The 14,877-nt window shown below is 36.1% G+C and overlaps 1 protein-coding gene across 3 annotated transcripts in view; it reads left to right on the forward strand.

Moving 5' to 3' along the window:
• SMU1 (SMU1 DNA replication regulator and spliceosomal factor) overlaps window positions 1–14,006 on the forward strand; it is a 28,855-nt gene extending 14,849 nt beyond the window's left edge. For 2 of the 3 annotated variants that reach the window (XM_077147952.1, XM_077147954.1), the window contains 8 exons: window positions 1,100–1,228; window positions 4,744–4,863; window positions 6,247–6,363; window positions 8,825–8,952; window positions 9,552–9,678; window positions 10,220–10,387; window positions 12,077–12,229; window positions 13,545–14,006. In XM_077147952.1, coding sequence (XP_077004067.1) covers window positions 1,100–1,228; window positions 4,744–4,863; window positions 6,247–6,363; window positions 8,825–8,952; window positions 9,552–9,678; window positions 10,220–10,387; window positions 12,077–12,229; window positions 13,545–13,643 — 1,041 coding nt within the window. In that variant the 3' untranslated portion in view covers window positions 13,644–14,006. The remainder of the gene's footprint in view (window positions 1–1,099; window positions 1,229–4,743; window positions 4,864–6,246; window positions 6,364–8,824; window positions 8,953–9,551; window positions 9,679–10,219; window positions 10,388–12,076; window positions 12,230–13,544) is intronic. The other variant, XM_077147953.1, reaches the window with a different exon arrangement.
• The last annotated feature ends 871 nt before the right edge of the window (window positions 14,007–14,877 follow it).

The following is a 14,877-nucleotide window of genomic DNA, read 5'->3' on the forward strand; positions in this document are numbered from 1 at the left end:
GATAAATGCGCTAAGAACATGACTAAATATTTAATAGAAGAGGAAATGTTTCTACATTAATAAACATGAAGAAAAGTTCAAATTCAGTAATCAGAATTATAGTTATAATTTATAACTTATAATTTATAATTTATAACTTTAATCAGAATTAAAGTTATACCCAGCTGAGTAAAGCTGGGCATAACTTTCCACTTAATAAGTTAGCAGAAGATTTTTTTTGTAATATACCCAAATTTTCTTGGAATAACAAAAGAGAAAAGAAATAAGCGTTGATTGCGTGCCTGTTATATGAGCATGTGCCTATTACATGATCTTGACATGTATTATTTTGTTCTTTTCTTTCAGCAGTCTAGGAAGTAGGTGTTTTTTTCTTGACTTTTTAAGAGTGGCAAAAGTGGGAGTTAACATTATGTATTGAGCCCAGGACGGTCTGTTTCCAAACTCCATGATTTTCCACCCCCTGTGATGCAGTCTTGTATACTATTGCAATCACAACTTTTTTTGGAGAAAAAAAAAACCTTTTGGGAAAATAGTTTGTATCAAGAGCCTTAGCGATTCATGTTCTTTTTTTGGATTTGGTAATTCCTCTTCTAGGAATCTATTCCAAGAGAATAAATTCCCCAATAAAAAATACCATATATGCAAAGATGTGTGTTTCAGTATTATTTGGTTGAATGAACTGTTGGAAATGATGTCATAGTATGATCTGATGATAGGTGAAGAAATGATAATATAAAATTTTATTTACAGTATAATTGCAACTAGATTAATTAAACAGATATGTAAGGGGGAGAAACTAAAAGGTAGCACATAAAATGTGAACAATGGCTGTTTGAGTGTTTGAACTATGGGAGATTTCTGTTTTCTAAATTTTTTTTGTAGTAAGAACCACACCTCTGAACCAATTTGTTAGCTCTCAGAGTCCTTTCCTACACTGAGATCGCAAGAGCACAAATACCCTGTGATTTGACAGCTAAAGATGGTTGTGGGCTCACGGTTTCCTCCGAACTTCCTTATTTTGGGTTTGGCTTTGTCTGAGCAATCAGGATCAGACCTTAAAAATGCCTGAGTAGATTACTGTTCATTTCTTTTCTTATAGGCACTGAAGTGGCAGCAGCACCAGGGATTGCTTCCTCCCGGCATGACCATAGATTTATTCCGAGGCAAAGCAGCTGTGAAAGATGTGGAAGAAGAAAAGTTTCCTACACAGCTGAGCAGGCATATTAAGGTAGGTTCCTTTGTCAGTCAGTAAGCATTTGTTTTGCACTCATCATCTGCTCAGCCAGGCCCTATACCAGGAGCTTGGGTAGACCTCATTCTTCAGCTCTGACAGAACATTCAAGGAAGGCTGCTGGTATCCACTGGAGTACTGCTTTAGCCTGGCAGTAGCAGACCTTAGATGTAGCATGGTGGATATATATTAGAAATGGAGTCTTTCATCTGCCCTTGTACTTCATCTCAAGAAGCCAGCATTTGGAAGAATAGTTAGCTCTTTAATTCAGTCTGAGACTAACCGTGAACTTTCTGTATATTTGTCCTATTCAGCATTTTGTGTTTGAGTCAGGCAAAGCGCTCCAGGTGTGGATTGTAAAATGGGCTTATGTGGTATTTAAGGAAAATAATTTTATCATCTTATGGCTAGTTCTTGTGATTTGTTTTTTTTTTTTTCGCATGGGCAGGCACTGGAAATCAAACCTAGGTCTCCGGTTTGGCAGGCAAGAATTCTGCCTGCTGAGCCACCTTGGCCTGCCCTGTTATTTTTTTTTGTTTAATCTCAGACTTTTCTAGGAAAAAGTATGATCAAGTTCTTGCTCCACTCCCAGAATTATATGCATACTTTAGCATCTTCTTTATATTACAGTTTCTCTTGGGTTTGTGTACTAGTAAATTCATGGATTTTAAAATATCTTATAGTCCTCAAATCTTTAACCATGGTTTAGTGTTTTTTTTTTTAATGCAGTTTTATTGAGATATTGACACACTGCACAAACCATCTGAAGTATACAGTCACTGGCTCACAGTATCACATAGTTAAGCATATCCCCATAATTAATTTTAGAATATTTTCATTACCCCAGAAAGGAAACAAAAAGAAAACCCAAATCCTCCCATACCATTTATTCCCCCCTATTATTGACCCATAGTATTGGTGTGGTACATCTTTTACCATTGATGAAAGAGTATTAAAATATTGCTGTTAACTAAATCCACAGTTTGCAATAGGTACAGTTTCCCATATACCCCTCTACTATTAACTCCTTGTAATAGTGCTGTACATTTGTTCTGTTCATGAAAGATTTTTTATATTTGTACAGTTAACCATGGACCTTGTCCACCACAAGATTCACTGTGCTGTACATTCCCATGTTTAACCTACAACTTTCCTTCTGATGACATACATGATTCTAAACTTACCTTTTCCACCACATTCACACCCATTCAGCACTGTTAATTATTCTCACCATAATGTGCTATTGTCACCTCTGTCCATTTCTAAATGTTTATGTCAACCTAGTTAAACATTCTGTACATGTTAAGCATTCTTTAGCCTCATCCTACATGATAACCTATATAACTATATTTTTTGCCTATGTGTTTACATATTATAGTTAATTCACATCAGTGGAATTATACAATATTTGTCCTTTTGTGTCTGATTATTTCTTTAAACATAAGGTCTTAAGGTTCATCAATGTTGCCACATGCTTCAGAACGTCATTCCTTCCTCCTGCTGAGTAATAGGCCATCTTATGTATATACCACATTTTGTTTACCCATTCATCTGTTGATGGACGTTTGGGTTGTTTCCATCTTTTGGCAATTGTGAATAGTGCCACCATGAACATTGGTGTGCAAATGTCTGTCTGCATCCCTGCTTTCAGATCTCCTGGCTATATCCCGAGTAATGGAATTGCTTGGTCTTAAGGCAACTCTATACTTAGCTTCCTGAGGAACTGCCAAACTGTCCTCCACAGTGGCTGTACCATTTCACATTCCCACCAGCAGTAAATAAGTGTTCAATTTCTCCACATCCTCTCCAGCACTTGTAGTTTCCTGTTTGTTTAATAGTGGCCGTTCTAGTAGGCGTAAGATGTTATCTCATTGTGGGTTTGATTTGCATTTCCCTAATAGCTGGTAATGCTGAGCATCTTTTCATGTTCTTTTTAGCCATCTGTATTTCCTCTTTGGAAAAGAATGTCTTTTGCCCATTTTTTAATTGGGTAATTTGTCTTTTTATTGTGGAATTATAGGATTTCTTTATATATTCTGGATATCAAAAACCCTTATATGTGGTTTAGAAATATTTCTTCCCATTGAGTCAGTTGTTTTTTCACTCTTTTGACAAAACCTTTTAAGCATAGGAGTATTCAGTTTTGAGGAGTTCCCATTTGTGTTGTTTTAAGCTATTAAATTTGTGATAATTTGAATACAGCAATAGGAAACTAATATACTTACTATTCACTGACTCGTTGATTGAATGGTTAAATGAATGTAGGTAGCTTTCTGTAGAACATTTTCCTGCTATTATCTCTGATATAAACTGAGCTACCATAGGTCTAGACAATGGCAGCAGTAAATCTACTGGATTCCTGCCACAGCTTCTGTAGCTGGAACCTCACAGAGCTCAACTGATCCCTAACCACCTACAAGAGCCATGGACTCCACTTTGGGGTACGAAGGTGAGCCAGTCCATCACCCCTACTTCTGAAGGGGCTCCTCAGCTGCGTCTAGACCTCCATCACGTTGCCTTTGGCAGATGCTAGAACCAATGCTCTTCACTCCCTCAATGGAGAAATGTGGCTCAAGATAAGCAAGATCTTAGCTGGGAGATTAACCTGAGTTAGAGGTTCCAAACTTTTACACTTTGTTTTCACTCATACTACGTCTGCTTTACTGAATCTTCAGAATGGTGGGTTTACTGTTTTAGAATTTGTCTTCTGAATTATGTATTCTAGTTTACATGTAAAGATATTTTTAAGCAGCACCTTTATTTACCCTGGCTAAAGCCTTGAGACAAATAGAAGCCTATTTTAATTATGCTACTGGGCAAAGATTTTCTGTTATAAACCCTTTCCTTTTTTTGGCATTTAATATGAAATTCAAAATAGAGCTTTTCTCTGCTCTTCCCATCGAGCATTCTGTAGTTTTTATCTGTAACTGGGAGCATCATCTTTGGTGTAATGTTCAGTATGCATTTACCAGGCATAAGTCTGCCAATTTTAATTAGTTCTCACAGAGTTAGGCAGCCACTAACTAAATAGATGATCATTAGATAAGATCGTGAGAAAAAGAGGAACAGAAAGTTTGTTTACAGAATAGTGTAAGAAAATGAACATTGATTTTGGAAAAGAAAAGAGTTTTTTTTTCCAATGCACAGCAGGACTATATTAGACCACGTTAAGATGAGTGAAAGTCATGTGAACAGTGGCTGATTCTAGTGAAAACTCATGGTCTAAGCTAATGAGATTATTTGTTCTAAGTCCCATGTTAAAACCATGTTTTCACTTATCTTTGGAAATATCAATTCCACATTAAAGAAAAACTGTTTCAAGTGAAAGCCAAGACATAGAACTGGTTAGAGGAAATACATCTATCATCTATCTCCCTCTGCCCAAATGCAGAAATATTTCATAATGAGGAGTTTTTACTTTATGCTTGGGTAGCTTTTGTCAGAGGGTTAAAATGGGTATTGTTTTAAGGCCACAAGATAAAATGCATATTTCGTTGTTTCATTTTAAACAGTTTGGTCAGAAATCACATGTGGAGTGTGCTCGATTTTCTCCAGATGGTCAGTATCTAGTTACTGGGTCTGTTGATGGATTCATTGAAGTGTGGAATTTTACGACTGGAAAAATCAGAAAGGTAAAGTATTTTAAATATATTAACTTCCCTAGTAGAGGAATTACTACTTATCTGTGTTTATCTGTTAAGTTAGATGACTTGAGAAAGTCGTAATGGACATGTATCACTTTTGTAATTGATAAAGCTCATTTAAAGTGATTTTAAATTAAATTTTGAATTTGTTAGTAACCAATAGAAAAATTGTTAGTTATTATTTTTACAGTATAAGTATAATGTTTTTTTTGAATTTGTGCTTCTGATACAGATAGGAAAGTTATTCTGTAAAGTCTCTTGCTCCCACCCTTGTCCCTTCAACCAGTCAGTTCTCTCCTTTGGGTCAATCAGGGTTTCTTCTGTAACCTTTCTTGAATATTCAGTATGTGTACAAGCAATTACTTATTATGTACCATTTCTGAAATCTTTTTTTATATATACAGATGGTAGCATGCTCTACCATACCCTGTTCTGTTCCTTGTTTCTCCTTTTATAGTGTATCTTGGATATCCCTGCTGTTTACTATATTGCATGGATTGCATCATTTTATTCCATTGTATGGAACCATGCTTTTTTTAACCTGTTGTTTTATTTAAGATTGTTTCCAGTCTAAACTAATTGTAGTGCTAATTGTGTTTCTCTTATTATGAATGAATTTGAGCAACTATTTACATGTGAAAAGCCACAAGTATTTCCTGTTCTTTGTCATCTGTTTGTCTGTTCGTGTCCTTTGCCTATTTTTCAATTGGATTGCTGTTTCTTCATTTATAGGAGCTCTTTGTATTTTGAGGAAATCATTTCCTTTGTAATATGTGTTGTGAATATTTTTCCATACTGACTCTTTTTTGATTTTGCTTATGATTTTTCTGTATAAGTTAGCTATTGTGTATTTTTTAACCTTGAGGCAGTATTACTTTACAGTGAGAAAAATAAGATATTTCTATTTGAACATAATAGATGTTAGAAAAAACATCTCAAATAAATAGATTAGTCAAGAAATTGTTTTAGGGACAGTAACTGACAATTTGGAAAAATTGTTAGTTTCTTGCCTCATACCTTTAAATAAAGAACTTCTCATTTAAACAGCCAGATGTAAAATATGGATCTGTGTGGAAATTTTACCTCAAAAGGTGGACAAGAAATAATGAAATTAAATGAAAATCAGTAAGCAAAAGATCTATAGAGTATTGTGTTTGTATTTTTTATAATACTAATTTGAGTTGTATAAAATTAGTTATTCCTGGCATTATCAGTTGTTCATTAGGAGCCATGTGTACATGGCTAATTGCTCTGGAGATTTAGAGCAGGCACAATCCATTATCCTGCTTTTTGTGAGTTTGTAGAGGTTTAGGGTGACTTGAGCTTTGGCTTTGTGTTATTTTGAAAACGGCTTACCATTGTTTCCTTTAGGATCTTAAGTACCAGGCCCAGGATAACTTTATGATGATGGACGATGCTGTCCTTTGCATGTGTTTCAGCAGAGATACAGAAATGTTAGCAACTGGAGCCCAAGATGGAAAAATCAAGGTATGGATTAACTCATGAACACTTTGAGAATTCTGTCATGAGGTAGTATCCTACATATAATATTCAGCATAATAATAGCACGGTTTATTGAGCATCAACTTTATGTTAACCACTTCTTGTTTAATCCTAATAATAACTGCCCAGGGAGGTCCAGTAACTTGGGGTCACTTATTTGATGAGTGATGTATCTGGAACTTTAATCCAGATCTGCTTGTGCCCTTTCTGCTTTACCACCTTGGCTCACCTTATGTGATGTATTGTTCTTTATTTTTTTTCAGGAATGGCCTGTAACCGATTAACTGTGGTTTATATTTAATTGCTGATAAAATGCTCTGACCTAGATAGATAAAGTACAGAATGGTTTCTGCTAAGTGAATTTAGAGTCTAAATTGTTGTTTTAATAATTTATAAGGAAAGGGGTTTAAGTTTCAAAGGATTCGGTTATCATTGTACTATGTGAACCGAATATATCATATTCAGCTCTTGGCATGCATTTTTAATGCCATCAGGGTACATTAGTGAGCACTTTTTTCTTGACTCTGCAGACTGTAGTGGGACACTCTGTTTACAAGTTTTTACTCTTTTTTTATTATTACTTTTTTAATTTTTTAAAAAAACAAACACAAACATTCTTAATGTATGATCATTCTGTTCTACATATATAATCAGTAATTCACAATATCATCACATAGTTGCATATTCATCATCATGATCATTTCTTAGAACATTTGCATCAATTCAGAAAAAGAAATACAAAGATAACAGAAAAAAATTCATGCATACCATACCCTTTACCCCTCTCTTACATTGATCACTATCATTTCAATCTAAATTTATTTTAACATTTGTTCCCCCTGTTATTATTTTTATTCCTTATGTTTTACTCATCTGTTGATAAGGTAGATAAAAGGAGCATCAGACACAAGGTTTTCACAGTCACATTGTGAAAGCTATTATCATTATACAGTCATCTTAAGAAATGTGGCTACTGGAACACAGCTCTACATTTTCAGGCAGTTTTACCTCCAGCCTCTCCATTACATCTTGACTAACAAGGTGATATCTATTTAATGTGTAAGAATAACCTCCGGGTTATTGTTTGGAATCTCTCAGCCATTGACACTTTATTTTGTCTCATTTCTCTCTTCCTCCTTTTGGTTGAGTATGTTTTCTTAGTCCCTTGATGCTGAGTCCCAGCTCATTCTAGGATTTCTGTCTCACATTGCCAGGAAGGTCCATACCCCGGAATCATGTCCCACGTAGAAAGGGGAAGGGCAGTGAGTTTGCTTGTTGTGTTGGCTGGGAGAGAGAGGCCATATCTGAGCAACAAAAGGTGTTCTCTTGGGGGTGACTCTAAGGCCTGATTTTCGGTGGGCTTGACCTATCCTTTATGGGGTTAAGTTTCATATGAACAAACCTCAAGATTGGGTGCTCAGCCTATTGCTTTGGTTGTCCCCAATGCTTGTGAGGATATCAAGAATTCTCCACTGGGGAAAGTTGGATTTTCCTACTTTCTCACCATTCCCCCAAGGGGACTTTGAAAATTCTTATTTACTGACTGTTCAGATCACTCTGGATTTATCGGGGCATCACTCTGGACAAACCTACACAATCTAATGCCCTACTCAAGGTTCCATGTAGTTATGGTGTTCAATTAAGCTGTCCACATAAGTTATATTAGGAACTGCACTAGTCAAAATACAAATTTTATACCAAATAAATATTTTTTGCTTTAGTCTCATACATAAGTTAAAGTTTTAAAATGTTAATTAATGTCTATTTTCAGTACCCTGCAATATTGACATTCCTTTGTTCTTCCTCATGCAAAAACATTTTTTAATTTGTACATTTAGTTACTATCATTATACATTCTAGGCATTCCTAGATTATACCATCTCAGTCTTTATCGTCTATCTTTCCTTCTGATTTCATTTGTGCCCCCAGCCCTCCTCTCTCTTTCTCACATTCAGCTTCATTTGGTGTTCTAACATAATTGTGTTACAGTTAGGTAGTATTGTGCTATCCATTTCTGAGTATTTATAATCAATCCTGTTGCACAATCTGTATCTCTTCAGCTCCAATTACCCAATATCTTACCATATTTCTATCTCCTGATGGTCTGTGTTACCAGTGAAATTCTTCAAGTTTATTCACCAATGTCAGTTCGTATCAGTGAGACCATACAGTATTTGTCCTTTTGTTTCTGGCTAATTTCACTCAGCGTAATGTCCTTAAGGTCCATCCATGTTGTTACATACTTAATAACTTTATTCTGTCTTACAGCTGCATAATATTCCATCATATGTATATACCACAGCTTGTTTAGCCATTCCTCTGTTGATGGACATTTTGGCTGTTTCCATCTCTTGGCCATTGTAAATAATGCTGCTGTAAACATTGGTGTGCAAATGTCTGTTTGTGTCCTTGTCCTCATGTCTTCTGTATACTCTTTTTTTATAAGGTATGGAAGATCCAGAGTGGACAGTGTTTGCGGAGATTCGAAAGGGCACACAGTAAAGGTGTTACTTGTCTAAGCTTTTCTAAGGATAGTAGTCAGATCCTTAGTGCCTCATTTGACCAGACAATTAGGTAAGTAAGAACCTCAAGACTCTTCATTACTTGGATATGATGAGGCCCAGGAGGGAGGTACTAGTGATTCCTTATGCTTTCACCAGTACAGTGTGATATAGGAAGTGTGAGGGTATCTCACCAAACTATAGCTAACTCAGTGGTTATCTATATGTCCATTTGAGTGTCTGCCTACAAGTAAGTTGGGGAAGGGATTATAGCATTACTTCATATTTCTCTAGCTGTGACCTATGGATCACCATCTCCATTGGAATCACCTAAAAGGGTTTGTTACAAATACAGATTCCTGGTCCTGCCAGACTACTGCTTCTGAATCTCATGATAATTAAATTTTTTAAAGGTCTGCCCTTGAACAGAAGCTTGTGGTATTATTGGTTTATTTTCTTCCAGCCTCTTTTCTGTAAAGCTTTTGTTTTTGGTTTGTTTGCTTTTGGTTTAATAAAAGCTATACTGCATACACCATTGCATAATCCTCTTTCTTCACTAAACATTATAACATGAACTTCTGAAGTTCAACTAAAATACATTCAGCCATGTTAGTTCCAACCATGATATATTGAATATTAATTGTTTTTTTCATTTGCTTTTATATATCATAGAATTCATGGCTTAAAATCTGGAAAGACTCTGAAGGAATTTCGTGGCCATTCCTCTTTTGTTAATGAAGCAACATTTACACAAGACGGACATTATATTATTAGTGCATCATCTGATGGCACTGTGAAGGTTAAGTATTTGGTACTGGTTTATTTTGGGGTGGCTTTCTATCTTTGTCCTTTCAGGAATTATCAGTGGTGGTAATTGTGGTAGAGAAAACCTCTTTATTAGCTATGTATGCCATAATTAAGGTGTGTGAGATAACAGTAATGTTCTGTAGGTAACCCCTGTTGGCCTGGCAACATCAAATAAAAATCCAAACAAACATTATCATGTTTAGGAAGAGAGGAAGGATGTAGCTTTCCATGTTGCTAATGTTAAAGATAGGTAGTTCTGTTAGCCAAGGAAAAATGTACAAGAAAAGATAATAGATTGAAACAGATTTTATTATTTAGCTTTGTGACTTCTGTATTATTATGCCATCTGGTCAATAAATAGATTGGTGCTTACTAAGTACCTGGCAGTGCTGGGTATTTAGACTTAAAATCATGAAACTTTTTCCTGCATCAGTTTTACTTTTTTTGGTAATCTTATTTTCAACCTTTTAAACCTCAAAACTTCTGATATTCTTACACGAAAAAATCTTTATGCCTTCAATTCTGTGTGGTAGGTTTGGAATATGAAGACCACAGAATGTTCAAATACCTTTAAATCCCTGGGCAGCACTGCAGGAACAGATATCACTGTCAACAGTGTGATTCTGCTTCCTAAAAACCCAGAGCACTTTGTGGTGTGCAACAGATCAAACACGGTGGTCATCATGAACATGCAAGGGCAGGTGAGTACTCAGAAAGTATCTTTGCACAGGAACTAGACTATTCCCAAATTGGTGTGTCCTGGTCTTAGCCCTCCCAGTGCATGGGAGTGGCCCAATATGGATTCACCACTCTATAAATGAATATGGGTTATGTGTAAGCCACATTTATTTTTCAGACATTTATGTAAACTGTAACTCTGTCAAGCATCTTGTTGGTGGCTCAAAAGTTGCCTCCTTTTCCCAGGTGTGTTTGTACACTATGCTCTTTATTTTTTATCCTTCGGATAAATGAGGCTCTAATGTGTTTTTAAGCCTTCTCCGGAACCTTACTGAAGTTTTCCAGATAACAGTCTCTGAGGGTAAATCAGTGTGGTGTGGATTACCAGCTCAGGAAATCTCCTAGGTACAACACAATTGAAGAGAGAACTCTAGTAGGGGAAGGGCAACAGTGTCCTCATAGAACCTCACCTTTGTGACTGTTATGTAGCACTGGGGGTGTCATGAGAATCAAGGTTGAGATCCCAACCCCTGATAGGTGTTACATGCTACTAAAGTATGGACCTGGACACTTCAGAATCCTCTTAAGCACAGAGGAGACCCAGGGGCTGGCTTGTAGTACTCTGTCTCTATCCCTTGAGTTCCCAAAGTAGTTCAGAAGCCATAGCTGAGATGGCTGGTGTGCAGTACCTGCTGAGCCACACTGTACAATAGCCACAGTTGTTCAGGGCATCTGCTGAATGTTCTCTGCTTGCTTTTTTATTTTTTAAGCTTTATTTTGAAAAATTAGTTTATATTCATATACAAGTTGCAAAAATAGTGCACAGAGTTCCTGTGTACCTTTCACCCAATTTTCCTCAGTGATAACATCGTATTACATGACCATAGTACAATTCTCAAAACCAGGAAATTGATGTCAGTACAGTACTATTAGTACAAATACTGACCTTATTTGGATTTTGCCAGTTTTTACATGCATACCTGTTTTTTGAGATGGGAAGGTGGTAGTTCTTTGAAATTTCATTTTATGTATAGTTTCATGTAACCACTATTATAATCGGTACACAGGCTGTTTCATCACCTCCAAAGAAACTCCCTTATGCTGTGATTTTATAATCACACTCTTCCCCCAACTCTAACCCCTGGAAACTATTGATCTGTTTTTCATTACTGTAATTTTGTCAGTTTGAGATTATTATGTAAATGGAATCATACAGTATATAATTTTGAGATTGGTTTCTCCAAATTTATGATTATTTTATTTTATTTTTATGATGATTTTAAAGTAATGTAAAATAAATCAAGCAAAGTCCTGGAGACTGAGTTTTATCCTGCTTGGGGAAATCATTTCACTCTCTTAGATAGTAGAACCTGGGGAGTATGAGTCCACAGAGCATTGAGGACCAGTGGTAAACTGACTTAGAAAATTTTTGTAATGAATATGCCTCAGGGTAGTATGGTTCAGTAGACTGAAGAGCAAGATTGGTGACTTGGGACATACGACTTCTAAATTTCTGTTTGCCACTGACTTGAGCTTATCAAGAGAATCTTTCCCAGGCTAGAGAATTTAGCACATGATGAACAGAATTAGAGATCTAATTACAAATGACAGTACATTAAAGTGCAAAATAATGTCAGTTTAGAATGCTGCACATGGCTGAGCTGCTGCTAATCCAATGTTTTGTTTTTGTTTTGGGGTGCAATATTATCTAGATTGTCAGAAGCTTCAGCTCTGGTAAGAGAGAAGGTGGTGACTTTGTTTGCTGTGCCCTTTCTCCCCGTGGTGAATGGATCTACTGTGTGGGGGAGGATTTTGTGCTCTATTGTTTCAGTACAGTCACTGGCAAACTGGAGAGAACTTTGACAGTGAGTATTACTGATTATGTTACTGCTTGTGGCTTCTGAACTCTGAAGAAATACCATTTCTAGATTGACTGCTATCAATGTGAAGCCAGATATTAAAATGTAATGGAGGCATTTTATCACTGAATGAAATAAAAGACCCGTAAAGTAATTGTATGGAATTACCTCCTCTGTTGGGAAAAGTAATCCTTCAGTGAATCCTAAGATTTAGGGGAATAGGATGGGTACATGTATAGCAAAGAAGGAGGAAGGAAACATACCTGTTTATCCTTCTAGATTAGCCAGCACTCCCCCATGGGGATTGGAGAGTTACAGATGTAGCTAGTTTTCTCCATGTCCTTTCGAAGACATTGCTTGGAATATTATCTTATTCACTGATTATAAAGTTTCAGAAACTTTCAGGTGTTTTAAGAGTCAATGCAAGAAAAGTATATTACAGTAATTAATGTCAGCTATTCTAAAAAAAATCCCCAAAGCTCAGTGGTTTAACACAATAAGCATTTATTTCTTACTGTGTTGGAATGTGATGTGAATTGATAGTGTTCCTCCATCTTTTAGCTGTGCTATTTGGAATATGTGGCTCTAAGATTTCAGGAGGGAGGCCTATACTGGATGTTTTTGAGACCCACCTCTGGAAGTGGCTTATGTTACGTTGTTCCTCAATTCTTTTGATCAGAATTCAGTCACATGACTGCAACCCAAATGCAAGGGGCGTAAGGAAAATGCAGTCTTCTGTGGTTCAGGAAGAAGAAATGTTATAATCTCTTTTTTCGAATTATTGTTGAGTGAACTTTTGGTAGCCGTTCTATGAAGTCTCAGAGATCTAAGATGTGAGCAAAATAAGATGAGGTGGAGATAGACTCTAGCTCAGAGCCTGGAAAATACAAGTTCATTGACCTGAAGGGATCATTTGGTATCTGCCACTGTCTTGGCCTTGAATTTACAAAATGGTAACATCATTACCCCTAAAGCTCTGGAAACCCTAATTTGACTTTTCTTATTAAATTAGCTTGAGAACATGCATGTAAATAGATTAAGCTATAATGCAAAAACATTTGGGACAGAGACTTGTTATTCACACATGATGAAAAACTACAAAAAATGTGACTAGAAATGTAATAACCTTATTTGAGTTTGTGATTTGCTTGTGTTTAACTTACTTGATGTCTCCCCATTTTTGCATTCGAAGCTGCTTTGGGCATGATTCCTGTTTGAGAACTGGAAGCTTTTCTCTTCACTCCCACCCAGTTCTTGGGGCCTCTTCTGCATTATTTGTTATGGACCCATGTGCTCTAACTCTGAGCTTTATCTGTTCTAGGTTCATGAAAAGGACGTGATTGGTATTGCACATCACCCACATCAAAACCTGATTGCTACTTACAGTGAGGATGGACTCTTGAAGCTCTGGAAACCCTGATTTGACTTTTCTTTTTAAACTAACTTGAGAGCATGCACTTAAATGAAGACATACATATTCATGTTGCGTTGCTCTTTTTTTTTGCCAGCTTATGTAAGGAAACAAATTGCAAGAGTTATCTGCAAGAATAATTTTTGAAAATTCACATTTAAATAACAGATTTTTTTGGTTATTCTTTTTTTTTTGGTATATTTTTAAGGTATTAGTTTATTTGCCTCATTTCAATGGGACAGACAATATTTTCTGAAATCTACCTGGAGAGTGAAATACTGGTATTTCTAGAAATATTATATTCCTTTGATTGATTGAGATGCTGATTAAAGTGTACCTCCCAGTAAAATTTGTAAATAAGGAACTATCCCATATTCAGTAGCCGTTTTATGTTCCTTTAAAAAAAGTTTTTTTTAAATATACTAATAAACAACCCCTTCTGCAGGCTTTATTTTAAAATATAAAATAAGTGCCCATCTAGTTAATTTATTTACTTAAAATCAAATGGGGGTGGCCACATTATTATTCTCAAATCACAGGTACAGCAGGAAGGCGATTCCTAGGATAGTAGGATAGAGTGGAAATGTGAAAAGGCCAGGTGATGCATAGGATTTCATCTCACTACCCTCACTCTTCCATTCATTGCAATTTCAGTTCCTTCTCAGCTTACCTTCTCATAGTTTTAGCCCATCCCCGGGGATATTGTCTTCATCTTCTGGACGGAACTAGTTGCAGGATCCATTATGAGAATTCAGAGTTTGGCATGTGGAGTTTTGTATGTAGAGGTGGTTTTGGCATTGAAAAGTACTGTTGTACTGAAGAAAAATTAGAAAAGGACCTGAGATTTACAAAAATCTCTTTTGCAATGTGTGTTATCAATAGTTAGCTAAAGACAAAAATTTTGAGGCTTAGAAAACCCTTGAAAATATTTTGTACATCTTTCATGTTTTAGTTGAAGCTAGATGGAGCATGGAGGTATAAAGGATACTGTGCTAGGCACTATTTCAAGAAAGTGAGACATTTGTTCCTGTAGGTCTTTTATGCCTCTTTTAACTTTATCCTTTTTTAGGTACTAAGAGTCTTATGCCTTTATGACTTGCAATACAGATAGCCTAATCCTGTGCTTTTGCCTGATAGTAATGCTCAATTTTAAATGAACAGCACTAAGGGTTTCCTCTTTCCCAGTCATATTCTACGACTTTACTTTTACCACAAAACCTCCAGCTTTTTTGTGTGTCTTTAG

Source organism: Tamandua tetradactyla, chromosome 2, assembly GCF_023851605.1.
Source record: "Tamandua tetradactyla isolate mTamTet1 chromosome 2, mTamTet1.pri, whole genome shotgun sequence".
In the NCBI taxonomy this organism is placed as follows: domain Eukaryota; kingdom Metazoa; phylum Chordata; class Mammalia; order Pilosa; family Myrmecophagidae; genus Tamandua; species Tamandua tetradactyla.